Source organism: Triticum aestivum, chromosome 5D (assembly GCF_018294505.1).
Source record: "Triticum aestivum cultivar Chinese Spring chromosome 5D, IWGSC CS RefSeq v2.1, whole genome shotgun sequence".
NCBI lineage: Eukaryota > Viridiplantae > Streptophyta > Magnoliopsida > Poales > Poaceae > Triticum > Triticum aestivum.
The window spans coordinates 358,051,858-358,067,091 of NC_057808.1; the positions used below are offsets into that span (position 1 = coordinate 358,051,858).

Below are 15,234 nucleotides of genomic sequence, written 5' to 3' on the forward strand. Positions count from 1 at the left end.
CTCACTCGGGGGCTTAGTTGCAGTCCCGTACTCGCCTAAGTTCGTAAAATCCTACCGGGTGATGAGCAAGCCTCTCACTCGGGGGCTTAGCTGCAGTCTAGTACTCGCCTAAGTTCGTAAAATCCTACCGAGTGATGAGCAAGCCTCTCACTCGGGGGCTTAGCTGCAGTCCATTACTCGCCTAAGTTCGTAAAATCCTACCGAGTGATGAGCAAGCCTCTCACTCGGGGGCTTAGCTGCAGTCCCGTACTCGCCTAAGTTTGTAAAATCCTACCGAGTGGTGAGCAATCCTCCCACTCGGGGGCTTAGCTGCAGTCCAGTACTCGCCTAAGTTTGTAAAATCCTACCGAGTGGTGAGCAACCCTCCCACTCGGGGGCTTAGCTGCAGTCCAGTACTCGCCTAAGTTTGAAAAATCCTACCGAGTGGGTGAGCAAACCTCCCACTTGGGGGCTTAGCTGCAGTCCAGGACTCGGCTAAGTTTGTAAAATCCTACTGAGTGGTGAGCAACACTCCCACTCGGGGGCTTAGCTGCAGTCCAGTACTCGCCTAAGTTTGAAAAATCCTACCGAGTGGTGAGCAACCCTCCCACTCGGGGGCTTAGCTGCAGTCTAGTACTCGCCTAAGTTCGAAGTACATCCCCATTCGCAAGGACGACGAGGTGCAGGTCGACTACAACCTTCTCTTTCGGAGCTGCGCCACAAGTACAGCGTGTGCTCCATCCCTATCCACAAGGACGACGAGGTGCAGGTCGACTGCAACCTTCTCTTTCGGAGCTGCGCCACAAGTACAACGTGCGCTCCACCCTTATCCGCAAGGACGACGAGGTGCGGGTTGACTGGAGCATCAGCCTCAGATCTGCATCTCAAGCACAAAGATTATTCCGTGTGAAGAACAAATTCCACTCGAAGACAAATACAAGCATATTCAGAGATAAATCAAGTTCAGATAAATCCTAAAGTTCAAGACCACGGATCAAAGTACTCGGGCATTCAGCCCGAAGGAGTTTAACGGTTACAAAATCACTCGGCATTCCGAGGCAAATTTAAGGCAGAGCATAAAAGTTTGTTCACTCCGCAGGAGGAGGGCTGGCAGGCTCGACGAATTCGTCCAGGTCGATCCCGTCAGCAATCCGAGTGGCGGCAGCAATGGAAGTCTCCATGAAGGACTGGAAGTCGTGCCTCTTGGTGTTAGCAACTTTAATCGCCGCCAGCTTCTCTTCCCGAGCTTCTCGACAGTGGACGCGAACCAGAGATAGAGCCACATCAGCGCCGCACCGGGCAGAAGACTTCTTCCATTCTTGAATTCGACTGGGAGCTTCATTGAGCCGAGCCATCATAGACTCGAGGTCATTCTGAAGTGTTGCCATGGGCCAGAGAGCTGTGTCAATCCGCGACATCGCGACTTTCAGTCGGGCGAGATAATCGACAACGCTAGTGATGCGGGATTCCAGTCGGAGCACATTCATGGCAGCTTCATCCTTCACTGGAGAGTTGATGGGGTCCAAGCTTGGTTCAATTCGCCCGGTCTCTTCCTCGAAGTCCCGGCAAAACTCTGCATACACAATTCAGGGGTAAGCCAATGATCATATGTCGAGTCGACAAGAACAAACCAGTCGGATCAAAGGAAACACCTTCAAGCATGACGAACAACTTCTTAGCAAGGCTTCCCAGATAATTCTCCAGATCGTTCCTCCTGCGGGCAATACCTTCCATCTTATCGTTCAGATTTTCCTTGTCCTTCTTCAGGCGAGTCGCTTCCTTATTGGCTTCGTCAAGGGCAGTTTTTAGCCTGGAGTTTTCTTCCTCCAATTTTCCGACTGAAGCCAACTTCTATTCAGCAAGCGCAGTTTTCTCATCAGCTTTTTTCTGCACGGCCACCAGATCTTGATCCTTTTTCGCCAGAGCTTGGTTCAGTTTCTCTGAAAGAAATAATGTTGGATTCAGAAAAAGCAGAATGAAATCCGGTTCAGGGAAAACTCAGTCGACAGGTCTTCCTTACCAGCGGCGTCATCCTTGGCCTTCTGCAGTTCTGTCTTGGCCAGCTCCAGATCGAGGTTGAGCTGAATCTGCTACTTCTCCAGGTCAGCAAAACGAGCTGCAAGATCACAAGATTTCTGCAACCAAAGAACAGGTCAGTCGACTGGTCAAAAGATTGGTTATTTCGGAGAGGTAAAAGGATAAAGCCAACAAATTCTAAGACTACTGCCGAATCAAACATCCAACAGTAGTCTCGGGGACTACACCCAGTGGATGCATTTAGCATGCCCCCACTGGTTCAGTTTACACTCGACAAGGCCTGTCCAGCACGAGTGCAAAAAAAAACAGAGTCTTCAGACCATAGTCGACTGCCAGCAGTCGACCACGGTCTCGAGGACTACACCCAGTGGGTGCACTCAGCGTGCCCCCATTGGTTCAAAGTTCCACTCGACATGGCCCGACCAGACCGAGTGAAGAAATTCAAATTCTGATGCTCAGATCATAGTCGACTGCCCACAGTCAATTATGGTCTCGGGGACTACACCCAGTGGGTGCACTCAGCGTGCCCCCACTGGTCAAAAGATCTACACCCAGTTGGTGCACTCAGCGTGCCTCCACTGGTTCAAAGTTCCACTCGACATGGCCCGACCAGACCGAGTGAAGAAATTCAAATTCTGATGCTCAGACCATAGTCGACTGCCCGCAGTCAATTATGGTCTCGGGGACTACACCCAGTGGGTGCACTCGGCGTGCCCCCACTGGTCAAAAGATTCAATTGACAACAACATTATCAGCTCAAAGTGCGAATCTGTTTAGTGACAAATCAAAACACCCAGTGGGTGTACAGATGCAAGGCGCAGACAGATGCAAAGATTCTTGGAAAGAAAGTTTTCAAGTACCTGGAGTCAGTCGACGATCTACTAACCTGGACGTTGCTCTAGAGAGCGGAGCTGGCATCATAAGCAGCTTGGCTGGCTTCCCGCACCATCTTCATCTTCTCCATCATAATGCCCGCCTGGCGTATAGCCTCTTTTGCAGCACCCACTTGGTCCTCTGGGACGTGATGTGTAGCAAAAAGTGAAGGTGGATCGGTGGGAGTCTGTGCAGCTGACGAGGAAGGACGAGCACTCGACAGCGGTATGGCGAAGGAGACGGAAGTCCGATTGGCATCGCCGGCGTCCTGAATTACCGGTTCCACCACCGATGTCAATTGAAGCGTCTTGCCAGCGGACGTTTTCCTGTTTCTTCTCCCCAAGGGCCTCCGTGGCTCGTCCTCGTCGTCGTCGGGGAGGTCAATGACGTTGAGGGCTGTAAAAAGATCAGTCGCCAAAGTTTCATCACCCGATTGGATATAGCACAGTTCAATCGGCAAATCAAAGACAAAATCACGAGGATTGTACCCGGATTGGAGGTCACCGCATCTTCCATTTCCTCATCCTCGTTCTTATAAGCAGAGGTCCCAGAGGTAGCGGCACTGCCAGTTTCAAGATTCATTCGGTCAAACCAAGGGAAAAATAAACAGCACATAACGTCGAGTAAAAGCGAAAGAAGAACACTCACGCAGAAGCAACAAGAACGTCAATTTTGATTCTCGGCAGCGCCTTCCGAGTCTTCTGCACTACAACCTTGGACTGCTTTGGAGCTTTTTCAGTTGATGCCGGAGAGGACGTCCGAGGACGCTTTGACGACTGCCCAGTCTGAACGGTCGCCTTGTCATGGGCGCTCGCCGGGTCGTGAGTAAGTTTGGATCGCCTTTCCCTGCGGGGAGGAGAGTCGACCTCTTCTTCGTCACTCGGGTCGTCGCTCTCCTCGTCCCCCTCTCCGTCGGAATGCCACTCGCCGCTTTCACCTCCGCTTGCCCCCCCTCCGGGTCCTGCTACTGCTCTCCGTTGGGCATCGAATACATTTCAGTAAGGGCCTAGAAGAAAACAAGCAAGACAAAGTCAGTCGGTGAAGCATAAACAGTTGCATGTTAAATCAAGATGACACTCGGTAATTCAGAATTGGACCTTGTCTGGTTGGTAGGATTGGTCAAGTGGAGGGATTCTCCTGGCTCCTCTGGGGTTATCCTTGTTGCCAGTGATACTCCTCAACCACTTCTCCACCGTATCCTCGTCGACTTCTTCTGGGTGCACCCGAGTGGAATCTTCAATGCCCAAATACATCCACATCGGATGGTCGCGGGCTTGAAGTGGCTGAATGCGTCGTCTGAGGAAGACTTCCAGCAGATCCATTCCAGTTACGCCCTCACGGATGAGATAGACCACTCGCTCAACCAGCACTTTCACCTTCGCTTTCTCCCCTGGAGTCACTTTCAAGGCGGAGGGCTTCTCTACGCGAGCCATAGAAAAAGGAGGAAGTCCAGTCGACTGACCTGGAGTCGGCTGGTCTTTGCAGTAAAACCAGGTCGACTGCCATCCTCGTACTGACTCAGGAAGAGTTATGGCTGGGAAAGAGCTCTTACCCCTTATTTGAATCCCAAGACCCCCACACATCTAGATCACCTGAGTCCTCTCGTCACTCAGGTTAGCCTTTTTGACTGACTGGGAGTGACACGTGAAAATGTGCTTGAAGAGACCCCAGTGTGGTCGACAACCCAAGAAGTTTTCGCACAGAGACACGAAAGCAGCAAGATATATGATGGTGTTGGGGGAAAAGTGATGAAGTTGTGCTCCAAAGAAATTCAAGAAAGCCCGGAAAAAAGGATGCGGAGGCAGAGAAAATCCACGGTCGATGTGAGTGGCAAGGAGGACGCACTCACCCTCCCGCGGTCGAGGTTCGGTCTCATCCTCCGGGAGCCGTGCCGATCCGTGAGGAATCAGCCCCTCCTCCGCCAGATCGTCAAGGTCATCCTGACTGATCGTCGACCGGATCCAGTCGCCCTGGATCCAGCCGCGCGACAAACCGGACCGCGACGAGGATCCACCCCGGCTGGACTTTTCCCCCTTCGCCTTCACCGTCGCCTTCTTCGCGTGCTCCAAAGCTACCGTCTTTTCTTTCCCCATCGCCGTGAACGGAGCTCGAGCGGAGCGGCGGCGCTGGAGGAGGAGCAGGCGCAGTGGGGAAAACTGAGAAGAGAGAAGAAGAATGAGGACGCACTGTTCAAAAACCCCGGTCCGGCACCTTATATGGGGTTGCTTCCGAGTGACTGACCTGTAGGCCTGGGCAATCTTATCAAATCCCGCAACAGTCGCGCGCGTGATACGTGGCAAAAAAGGCGGCGCGGGAATCGAGGCGGCCTTGCCTTATCCAGCCCGATTACTGCGGCCTCCTCCGCCCCGCGCGCTTCCCGAAATTCGAATCCCGCGAGATCCGCGGGCAGCAGAGCAACTTGTCAGACGGAAGATCCCCACCACATTAGCACTCGGACCTCTTCCAGCAAAAGTTCACTCGACAAAACCAGGAATGGATCAAGGCGACTGAAAAAGAAGTTGGTGTCACCACCTCGGTTCGTTGATCCAAAACAAGACACACCCGAAGCACGAAAAAATGAGTCGGAAGTATTTTCAACTCCTTCTCCACTCAAACCCTGATCCATTCGGGGGCTAATGATGAGGACATGTACCTAGGGTAGGGTCGCAGGCCTGACCTATATACCCTCCCCAAGGACATCACTCTAAAGCCAGAAGCATTCGAGGGGTACCATCACCCACTCGACCAGAAACATTTCCACTCGGAGGAATCAAGATCACTCGACCGTAACAAGAAACACTCGACGGACAGAAGACCTAAAGTCACTCTACACAGCAACGGTCGAGCATTAACTCCTAGACTTAATAGCCATTTATAACACTTTATTACGGACGTTACCAGTAACGCTCCCCTCTTGATGTACCTTAAATCCCTTGTAACGTGGGCTGGCCGGGGTCCTGGCGCACTCTATATAAGCCACCCCCCTCCACATGCACAAGGGTTCGCACCCCTGTAACACACACGCATATAATCCAGTCGACCGCCTCCGGGCTCCGAGACGTAGGGCTGTTACTTCCTCCAAAAAGGGCCTGAACTCGTAAAACTCGTGCGTACAACTTCTCCATAGCTAGGATCTTGCCTCTACATCCCTACCCCCATTCTACTGTCAGACTTAGAACCACGACACTCAGGTCGGTGCAACCGCGGGAACGGTCTCGGGACGGCGGCGTGTACCGCGTGCCACGCTCGCTACGGCCCGACGGGGCGACGCAGTGGCGGCACGAGGGTCGATGCAGCCACGGAGATGACCTGGAGTGGACGGCCTCGGGGCGGCGGTGGACCGCGGGCCGCGGCACTACGGCCCGAAGAAGCGACATAGCGGTGACGCAGGTCAATGCAACCGACAGAAGAACCACAGGGCGGCGGCGCTGCAACCCGACGGGGCGGTGCAGCGGCAGCCCGATGCTCGATCGGTGGAAGGACGCGCTGTACTCGGAACAATTTTCATAGGACCTGCAGAGGCCTACGCGAACGGTTGATCAGACCACAGGCGCGACGGGTGAGATCGAGAAGAATAGACCAGACGTGGCAGGAGCGGGACACGAGCTGTGCACGAGAGCTGAATCAGACATCATGCATGCGTGCTACTCCCTCCGTTCCTAAATACTTGTCTTTCTAGGTATTTCAACAAGTGACTACATACGGAGCAAACTGAGTGAATCTACACTCTAAAATATGTCTACATACATCCGTATGTGGTAGTCATTTGAAATGTCTAGAAAGACAAATATTTAGAAACGGAGGGAGTAGTATAAACTCGCATGGGATGCATTGACGTGCGATCAATACATGGACGTGATGCTCAAGTGTCCTGGATGTGACGTGGACCGATGGGTCAACTCGGGCGCCTGAGCAACCCACGCAGAGTGGCCACGCCGCGTAGATGGACACGCCTATGGACGATGCAAACAGCGGACGCACCTGATGCGCTCCTAGCTTCGGTCGTGGTGATGCCGCCGAAGGAGGCCGCATGCCGCGATAAAGCCATGGGGAGAACCGGCCGGTGTAGTCGCTATCAGGTCGGAGTAGAGGCGCACTATAGACGAGGACGGCGATGGGCGACGCAATTCGATCTTAGATCGGCAAACAAAAAAGAAATAACACCGATCAATCAATCGGCGAGAGAGAAAAACCCCAATCAATTGATTGTAAAAAAGACTCTCTAGGGTAGCCGATCAACTGAACCAGCGGACGAACCCTAGGTATGGATCGCGCTGCCCCCGGCGGCGGTCATGGAGGCCGACCGCCCCGGGGGCGGCGCGCGGGTGCGGAAGCGGCGGCGGCTAGGGTTCAGGATCGATACCATGTTAGAAGGGAGAGAGAAGGATTGGTGAAATTGTTGTGGAATATGATGGATGTACTATTGAGCCTCGAGGGCGAGTATATATTGAGTACAAGGCTTGGACGGCAAGACGCCTTTTCTAGAGACAAGGCAGGAGATGGATTACAAATTCTAGACTACCAAACATATGTAACCCAAATATATCTCTAACACCATCAATTAGCAAACAAATTACTGCTATCGGGCCTTTCGGCCTGCTGGATGCGTTTAACATATTAACTAAGATGTCGGCCTATAGTTACTGATGTGCTCCTAATTTTGGGGGCCTTGTGCGGCCGCACAGGTCGCACGCCCCTGACATGCATGAGTCAGATCTGAAAATTTTGCAAACGAGAGTCAGATCTGAAACAACTTCTTTAAAAAAGTCAAAACACCAAATTTTGCCGCAGTATATCATGGAGGCCACTCTGCTGGTCCGTAGCATTTACACGCTCAGTGTTACTAAAAAAAAATCTACACGCTCAGATGTGACGTCCCTCGTTATTGAGGTCCTACCTTTTTTGGCTTGAAAAGTCATGCCCGTTGAGTAGTGAAGCCGTTGCTGTCGGCCGTCGCCCAGGGGCTACAGGCACATGCAGTCCCGTTGAGAAGTCATGCCCGTACGACGTTGAGAAGGCATGCTCCCAGTCATGCATATATGGCTGGTTGATGATACGGCAACGCACGACCTCGTCACCATTTCACCACACACAGGCTTCGAAAATATAAAATAGCACAGCTGCACCCGGGCCCTTTCTATCTAGCCATTCATTCTGCGCATCGCGATTCGTGCAAACACATTTCTCTTTTTTGTTTCTCTCACATAAAACATATTTTGAAGTTCAAACCTTTGCAGCGTAGCAAAGTTTTCTATCTAGAATCTAGGATAAATCTCTCAGATTTTTTTGTCAAATATAAATAAAAAAATGATTTTTTAATCTAAAAAATCATTTTTTTATTTATATTTGACAAAAAAATCTGAGAGATTTATCCTAGATTCTAGACGGAAAACTTTGCCACGCTGCAAAGGTTTGAACTTCAAGACATCTTTTATGTGAGAGAAACAAAAAAGAGAAATTTTCATACGAAAAGTTAGTTATGTTGCACAGATCTTAAAGCAATATTGAACAACCAGGTTACCAGGACCGGGGTGCAGCTGTTCTAAAAATCCACGTCCCACACAGGCTTATCCTGTTGTTCACTTCTCCCCCATGGCCACCAGGAGCGGATCCGCCATCTGGGCTGGTTGGGCAGCGCCCCAGACTTGCCGACCACTAACCGTACGTCGGAGAAAGTTACCCCGACCACCATGCTACTTATCTACCACCACCTTTCCGCCATGCCCGGGCAACTGCACGTCTACATCCCACAAGAACGGGGCTCTGCCGGCGGCTGCCACGGAAGCCGAAACCGAGGGCGAGGTGCTGCTGGAGTCCCCGGGGCACTTCCGCATCTACAAGTGCGGCAAGATGGACCGCCTCAACGAACCCACCGTCTCGCCTGCCGGCCTGGACGAGGCCACCGGCGTCACCTCCAGGGACGTCGTCCTCGACGCCGACACGGGCGTCTCCGTGCGCCTCTACCTCCCCAAGCTAAGACAACCCTCCGAGAAGCTCCCGGTCCTCGTCTATTTCCACGGCGGCGCCTTCCTCATCGGGTCGGCCGACGACGCCACGTACCACAGCTACGTCAACTCCCTCGCGGCCGCGGCCGGCGTCCTCGTGGTGTCCGCCGACTACCGCCTCGCCCCGGAGCACCCGCTGCCCGCGGCCTACGACGACTGCTGGGCCGCGCTCCAGTGGGCGGTGGCGCCGTCGACGCAGGACGAGTGGATCTCCGGGCACGGCGACACGGCCCGCCTCTTCCTGGCGGGCGACAGCGCCGGCGCCAACATCGTGCACGAGATGCTCGTGAGGGCGGCGGTGAACTCCCACCCGAGGATGGAGGGCGTGGTGCTTTTGCACCCGTGGTTCAGCGGGAGCGAGGCGATCGAGGGGGAGCCTCCGGCGGTGCCCATGTTCAACGGGATGATCTGGTCGTACACGTGCCCGGGGGCGGTGGGCGGCGCGGACGACCCGAGGATCAACCCGCTGGCGCCCGGCGCGTCGTCGCTGGAGCTGCTAGCGTGCGAGAGGATGCTGGTGTGCGCGGCGGAGAAGTGTAAGCACAGATCACACACACACGAGAGTACTCTGAAGACAGCAGTTTTTGCGTTGCGAACACTTGCAACTTTTCTGCATTTCTTCTTCTCCTCTTATTCTGTTACAGAAGGGAAACGAGGCCACTAACGGCCCGAGGAAACAGCCACGCCGAGCCACAACGATCGCGCCATCCCACGATCCAGCTCGTGCGGGGTGTGGACTATTTTTAAGGGAAAAACTTTCTAACAAACTTATCTACTCAGCTGACTAAGCAGCGTTTATTTTCTGCTAAGACTAAACTGACGAATACACAAGCTTTAAGTCCACAATCACTCCCTAAGCCTTGTGTGCTTCGTCGAGCTCCACCAACCCGATCTTCATGCGCTGCTCCTGAAGCTTGACTCGCCCGAGTGCCTTAGTGAGTACATCGGCAAGTTGATCTCCGGACCGAACGAACTCGATCTGGATCTTCCCGTTCTCCACGCACTCCCGGATGAAATGATACCTGATTTCAATGTGTTTGCTCCGGTCATGGTAAACAGGGTTCTTACTCAGTGAGATGGCCGACTTGTTGTCGACGTTGAGCACCGCCGCCTTCAGTTCTTCGTCTTTTATTTCTCCCAGCAGCCGTGCGAGCCATATACCTTGACACGCCGCCGTGGTGGCGGCCATGTACTCCGACTCGCATGAGGAGAGGGCCACCACCCTCTGCTTCTGTGATTGCCAGCTGACCAGGTTGCTGCCAAGGAAGAAGACGACGCCGGTGGTGCTCCTGCGGTTGTCCACATCGCCGCCCAGATCGCTGTCGCTGTAGCCGATCAGAGGCGCATCGTGGTCACCGCGGGTGTACCGCACTCCCCAGTGCAAAGTCCCGGCCACATAGCGCAGAACATGTTTCACTGCCGCCATGTGCTCCGTCGTGGGCTCCTGCATGAACCGGGAGACGTACCCAACGGAGAAGGCAAGATCCGGCCTGGTGTGGACGAGGTAGCGGAGCATGCCCACGATGCTCCTGTATTCGGTGGCGTCCACTGGCTGTGCCGAGCTCACCCTGCTCAGCTTGAAGCGCGGCTCCATGGGTGTGTGACAGGGGTTGCAACCCGTCATGTCCGCCTTGTCGAGGATCTTGGCAGCGTACGCGGCCTGACCAAGGTCGATGCCGCCGTTGTGCTGCCTCACCTCGATCCCAAGATAGTAATGGAGCCGTCCCAGGTCGCTCATGTCGAAGAGTGCCTGCATCTCCTTCTTGAAGCCATCGATCTCCTCCTCGTCCGAGCCAGTGATGATTAGATCATCGACGTAGACGCCGACGACCAGACGCGAGGACGCCGTGCCCCTGGCGTACACCGCGTGTTCAGACGGACACCTGCTGAACCCAAGCGAGCCCAGACTCGCGTCCAGTTTGGCGTTCCATGCTCGCGGGGCCTGCTTTAGCCCGTACAGGGCCTTTCTGAGCTTGAGTACCTTCGAATCTTCGCCGGTAGCTGTGAACCCCGGCGGCTGCACCACGTAGACCTCCTCTTCTAGCTCGCCGTTGAGGAAGGCGGACTTTACGTCCATGTGGTGCACAGACCAGCTCGCGCGCGCGGCCAGAGCGAGCAGGAGGCGGACGGACTCGAGCCTGGCCACCGGCGCGAACACCTCGTCGTAGTCGACGCCGTGCTTCTGTACATATCCCTTCGCCACCAACCTCGCCTTGTGCTTCACTACCGCGCCGTGGGCATCTTTCTTGGTCTTGTATACCCATTTGAGGCCGATCGGACGATGACCAGCGGGCAGGTCCACGAGCTCCCAGGTTTGGTTGGCTTCAATGGAGTTCATCTCCTCCATCATCGCGTGCTGCCAGCACGTCTCACCTTTTGCTTCCTCAAAGGAGCCAGGCTCCTCGCCCAGCGCGAGGTGCAGCTCGTCGACGAGTTCGTCGTCATCGATCTCGCCGTCAGCGTCGTCGAACTCCTGCAGCCCTGGAGGAGGCGCATTCCGAGCCGCCTTCTCAGGCGTGTCCATGTAGCGAGGGTTGGGGAGGAAGATGCCGTCCTTGCCGCGCGTCGTCATCGGGTGCACCGGCGCGAGGTTGCTGGTCGTGCGCGCAGGAGCCGGGGGAGCCGTGGGCGCGGTAGTGGTCGCCGTTGGGGTGTCGTCGTCGCCCCCGGCCGATGCTGTTGTCGTGGATGGCGTGCTTGACGGGGACGCGGACTGAGCGGGTGATCGCGGGGCGCCAGGCGACGAGGAGGAGCGTGCCGCAGATGACGGACCGCCGGTGAGGATTGACATGGGCTCAATTGTAAAGCTCATGCCTGCCCGGTCCGTGCCACTCTTCTCCCAGTCCCATGCTCGCGTCTCGTCGAAGACGACATCCCGAGAGACATGGACTCGCTTGCCCACCGGGTCGTAGAGCCGGTACGCCTTGCTCCCTGGCTCGTACCCGATCATCACCATGGCTTTGCTCCGGTCCTCAAGCTTGGAGAGGTGTGGGCGCGTGTTCTTGACGTGCGCCACACTGCCGAACACGCGTAGGAAGTCGACGGAGGGCTTCCTGCCATGCCAGGCCTCGAACGGCGTCTTGCCCGGCACACTTCTGGAGTACGCCCTGTTGAGCACGAAAACGGCCGTGGACACGGCCTCGCCCCAAAATTGCGGCGGCACTCCCATCGCCTTGAGCATGCACCGGGCCGTCCCGACGACAGTTTGGTTGCGCCTCTCCACCACGCCATTCTGTTGGGGCGAGTATGGCGCGGTGAGGTGCCTCTGGACCCCAAGATCAGCAAGATGTGCGCTGAACTCGCCGGAGTTGAACTCTCCGCCTCGGTCAGAGCGGAAAGTGCGCAGCTTCCGCCCCGTCTCGCACTCTGCGTGTGCCTGGAAGCGCTGGATCGCCTCGGCTGCCTCGTCCTTGCTCCGGAGCAGGTACAACCACATGAACCTGCTGTGATCATCCACAAGCAACAGAAAATAACGCTTGCTGCCCGGAGTGGGCGGCGAGATAGGCCCGCAAAGATCACCATGCACAAGCTCAAGCGGCTCGGTGGCGCGGTAGTTAGCCTGCTGAGGGAAAGGCGCTCGCCGCTGCTTGCCCACTAGGCAGGCGTCGCAAACCTGCTCGGAGTGGTGGAAGAGGGGCATGCCCTTGACCATGTTCTGACGTGCCAGCCGCTCGAGGCCGTCGAAGTGTTGGTTCCCGAAGCGCGCGTGCCAGCGCCACGCCTCGTCCCTGGAGTGCGCAGCGAGGCAGACGGGGTTGGCGAGCTGTAGACGGGCGATGTAGAGCCTGTTGCGGGAGCGCGGCACTCTGGCCAGGATGCGGTGCTGGCGATCGCGCACCGTCATGATGCCGGCTTCGACGTGCGTGGGGCAGCCGTTCTCGTCGAGCTGCCCGATGGACACGATGTTGCTCTTGAGCCGCGGGATCCAGTACACGTTGGTGAGTGCACGGTGCCCGTCGTCAGCCGCGGCGAACAGGATGGTGCCCCGCCCTTGGATTGACACGAGCGAGCCGTCCCCAAACCTGACCGAGCCACGAATGCCCTTGTCCAGCTCGGCGAACGCCGCCTCATCACCGGTCATGTGGTTCGACGCACCCGTGTCGAGGTACCAGGCCGCGTCCTGATCTCGAGAGCACGGCATAGTTCCACGCGAGCGCGCGACTCGTTGAGGAAGACGACCTCCTCGCCCGCTCCAGCACGCGGTGTGACGGCCGCAGCTGTCAGGGAGGCCTCCTCGATCATCAGTAGACCCGGATCGTCGTCCTCGCCTGCTTGGCCTTGTGCAAGGAAGGCCTGTTCCTCCTCGCGTTTCTTCTTGCGGCAGTCCCGAGCCCAGTGGCCTGCGATGCCGCAGTAGTGACACTTGTCACGATCCGCGTCGCCGCCGCCGTTCTTCCCACCACCGGCGTCAGTGCCGGCAGGGACTTTCCCTTTCCGCCGCGGCCACGTCCGCGGCCACGCCCTCGTCCGCGTGCCTGTGCACCTGACGAGTTGCTGCCGCTTGCGCCGTTGTTTGCTGTACGCTTCTCGTACGCGCGCCAGTCCTCCAGGGTCATCAGAAGGCGACCGGCATCCTCGCCTCCGCCGTCTTGGTCGAGGCGTTCCTCCGCCACCTTGAGCCGTCCGGTGAGCTCCTCCACCGTCAGGGTGTCGAGGTCGACCAGCGTCTCGATGGAGAGTGCCACCTGAGCGTATTTGCGGGGCACAACACGAAGGAACTTACGTACCACACGCTCGTCCCCGACGGGATCACCATAGATGGAGAGGTTGTTGACGAGCCCGGTGAGCCTCATCGCAAAGTCGCCGACGTTCTCGCCGGGCTTGAAACGGATATCCTCGAATTCTCGACGGAGGCCCTGGGCCTTGGCCTCGCGCACAGCGGCCGAGCCCATCCGCATGGTCTTGACGGCGTCCCAGGCCTGCTTCGTCGTCTCCTTCGTGGAGAGGACCGCGAGCATCTCCTCTGGCACTGCCCGGAGGACAGCCTCCAGCGCGGTACGGTCGTCGTGGTAGTCGGCGATTCCGGTGGTGACGGCGTCCCACAGCCCGCGAGTCTGTAGGATGGCTCTCATCAGGAGAGACCAGCTGCCGTAGTTGCTCCAGGTCAGTGTAGGGAACACCGTTGGGAGGGCCACCTCGCGTCTCTGTACCACCGGCACGGCGACCTCGCGCCCGCGCACGGTGCGTCTATGCCTAACCCTGGGAGACCGCGAGAGCGTGCGCCCACGCGTCGGCGACGGAGTCCGGGACCCGCCATCGGAGTCCTTTCGCGACCCCTCGCCGGAGCCCTTCCGGGGCTCCTTACTTCCCGCCATGACCGCCGGATCGTACTAACGGCTCTGATGCCAATTGTAAGCACAGATCACACACACACACACGTGAGAGTACTCTGAAGACAGTAGTTTTTGCGTTGCGAACACTTGTAACTTTTCTGCATTTCTTCTTCTCCTCTTATTCTGTTACAGAAGGGAAACGAGGCCACTAACGGCCCGAGGAAACAGCCACGCCGAGCCACAACGATCGCGCCATCCCACGATCCAGCTCGTGCGGGGTGTGGACTATTTTTAAGGAAAAAACTTTCTAACAAACTTATCTACTCAGCTGACTAAGCAGCGTTTATTTTCTGCTAAGACTAAACTGACGAATACACAAGGTTTAAGTCCACAAGAAGGACGTGCTGGCGAGGAGGATCCGCGCGTACTACGACGGCGTGGCCGCGGCCGCGTGCCGGGCGCCGGGCGCCGCGGCGTGGTTCGAGTCGGAAGGCGAGGACCACGACTTCTTCCTCGGGAAGACCGACTGCGAGAGCTCCAAGCAGCTCCTAGATCGCGTCGCGGCGTTCATCGCCGAGGGCTGAGCTGCACCGCATGATCTGCCTACGTACGTGTATAGTAGCATGCAGCATCCAGATGGGAGATGACAGTCGGATTGCTTATTTCGCTTGGGTGTGATTCTTGACAAAAAATCGCAACCTTGAGTTCACTGCCAAAACGTCTTTTATTTACTTAGAGCATCTCCAACAAACTCACAAAAGTTTTGCGTCCTAAAATAGTTTTAGCGCGCCACTGTAGCATTTTTAGCGCACTGGACTCAACATTGATTTACCAGATGCATAAAAACACGCGCCAAAAAAACATGCAGTGTAAATTGTGAAACGCGTGCAATCCGATGCCTTAAATTTGCAGCATGCGATAGCGTTTTTCAGCACATACCCAACCCTTTTTTGCGCGGGCACTATTTTACAACTTCTCCTGAAGAACTCGAATTTTAATGCGCGGAGCAGTTTTTGGGCGCCTGTTGAAGATGCTCTTATAGAAATAGTATCGAAGAAGGAAGATAT

At 56.0% G+C, this 15,234-nt stretch overlaps 1 protein-coding gene across 1 annotated transcript; it reads left to right on the plus strand.

The window, feature by feature from the left end:
* The first annotated feature begins 8,477 nt into the window (after positions 1 to 8,477).
* Positions 8,478 to 14,876, plus strand: LOC123124911 (2-hydroxyisoflavanone dehydratase-like). The gene is made up of 2 exons (XM_044545461.1): positions 8,478 to 9,430; positions 14,555 to 14,876. The coding sequence occupies exons 1-2, from the start codon at positions 8,482 to 8,484 to the stop codon at positions 14,749 to 14,751; spliced, it is 1,146 nt and encodes a 381-aa protein (XP_044401396.1). The 5' UTR covers positions 8,478 to 8,481; the 3' UTR covers positions 14,752 to 14,876.
* Positions 14,877 to 15,234: the final 358 nt, after the last annotated feature.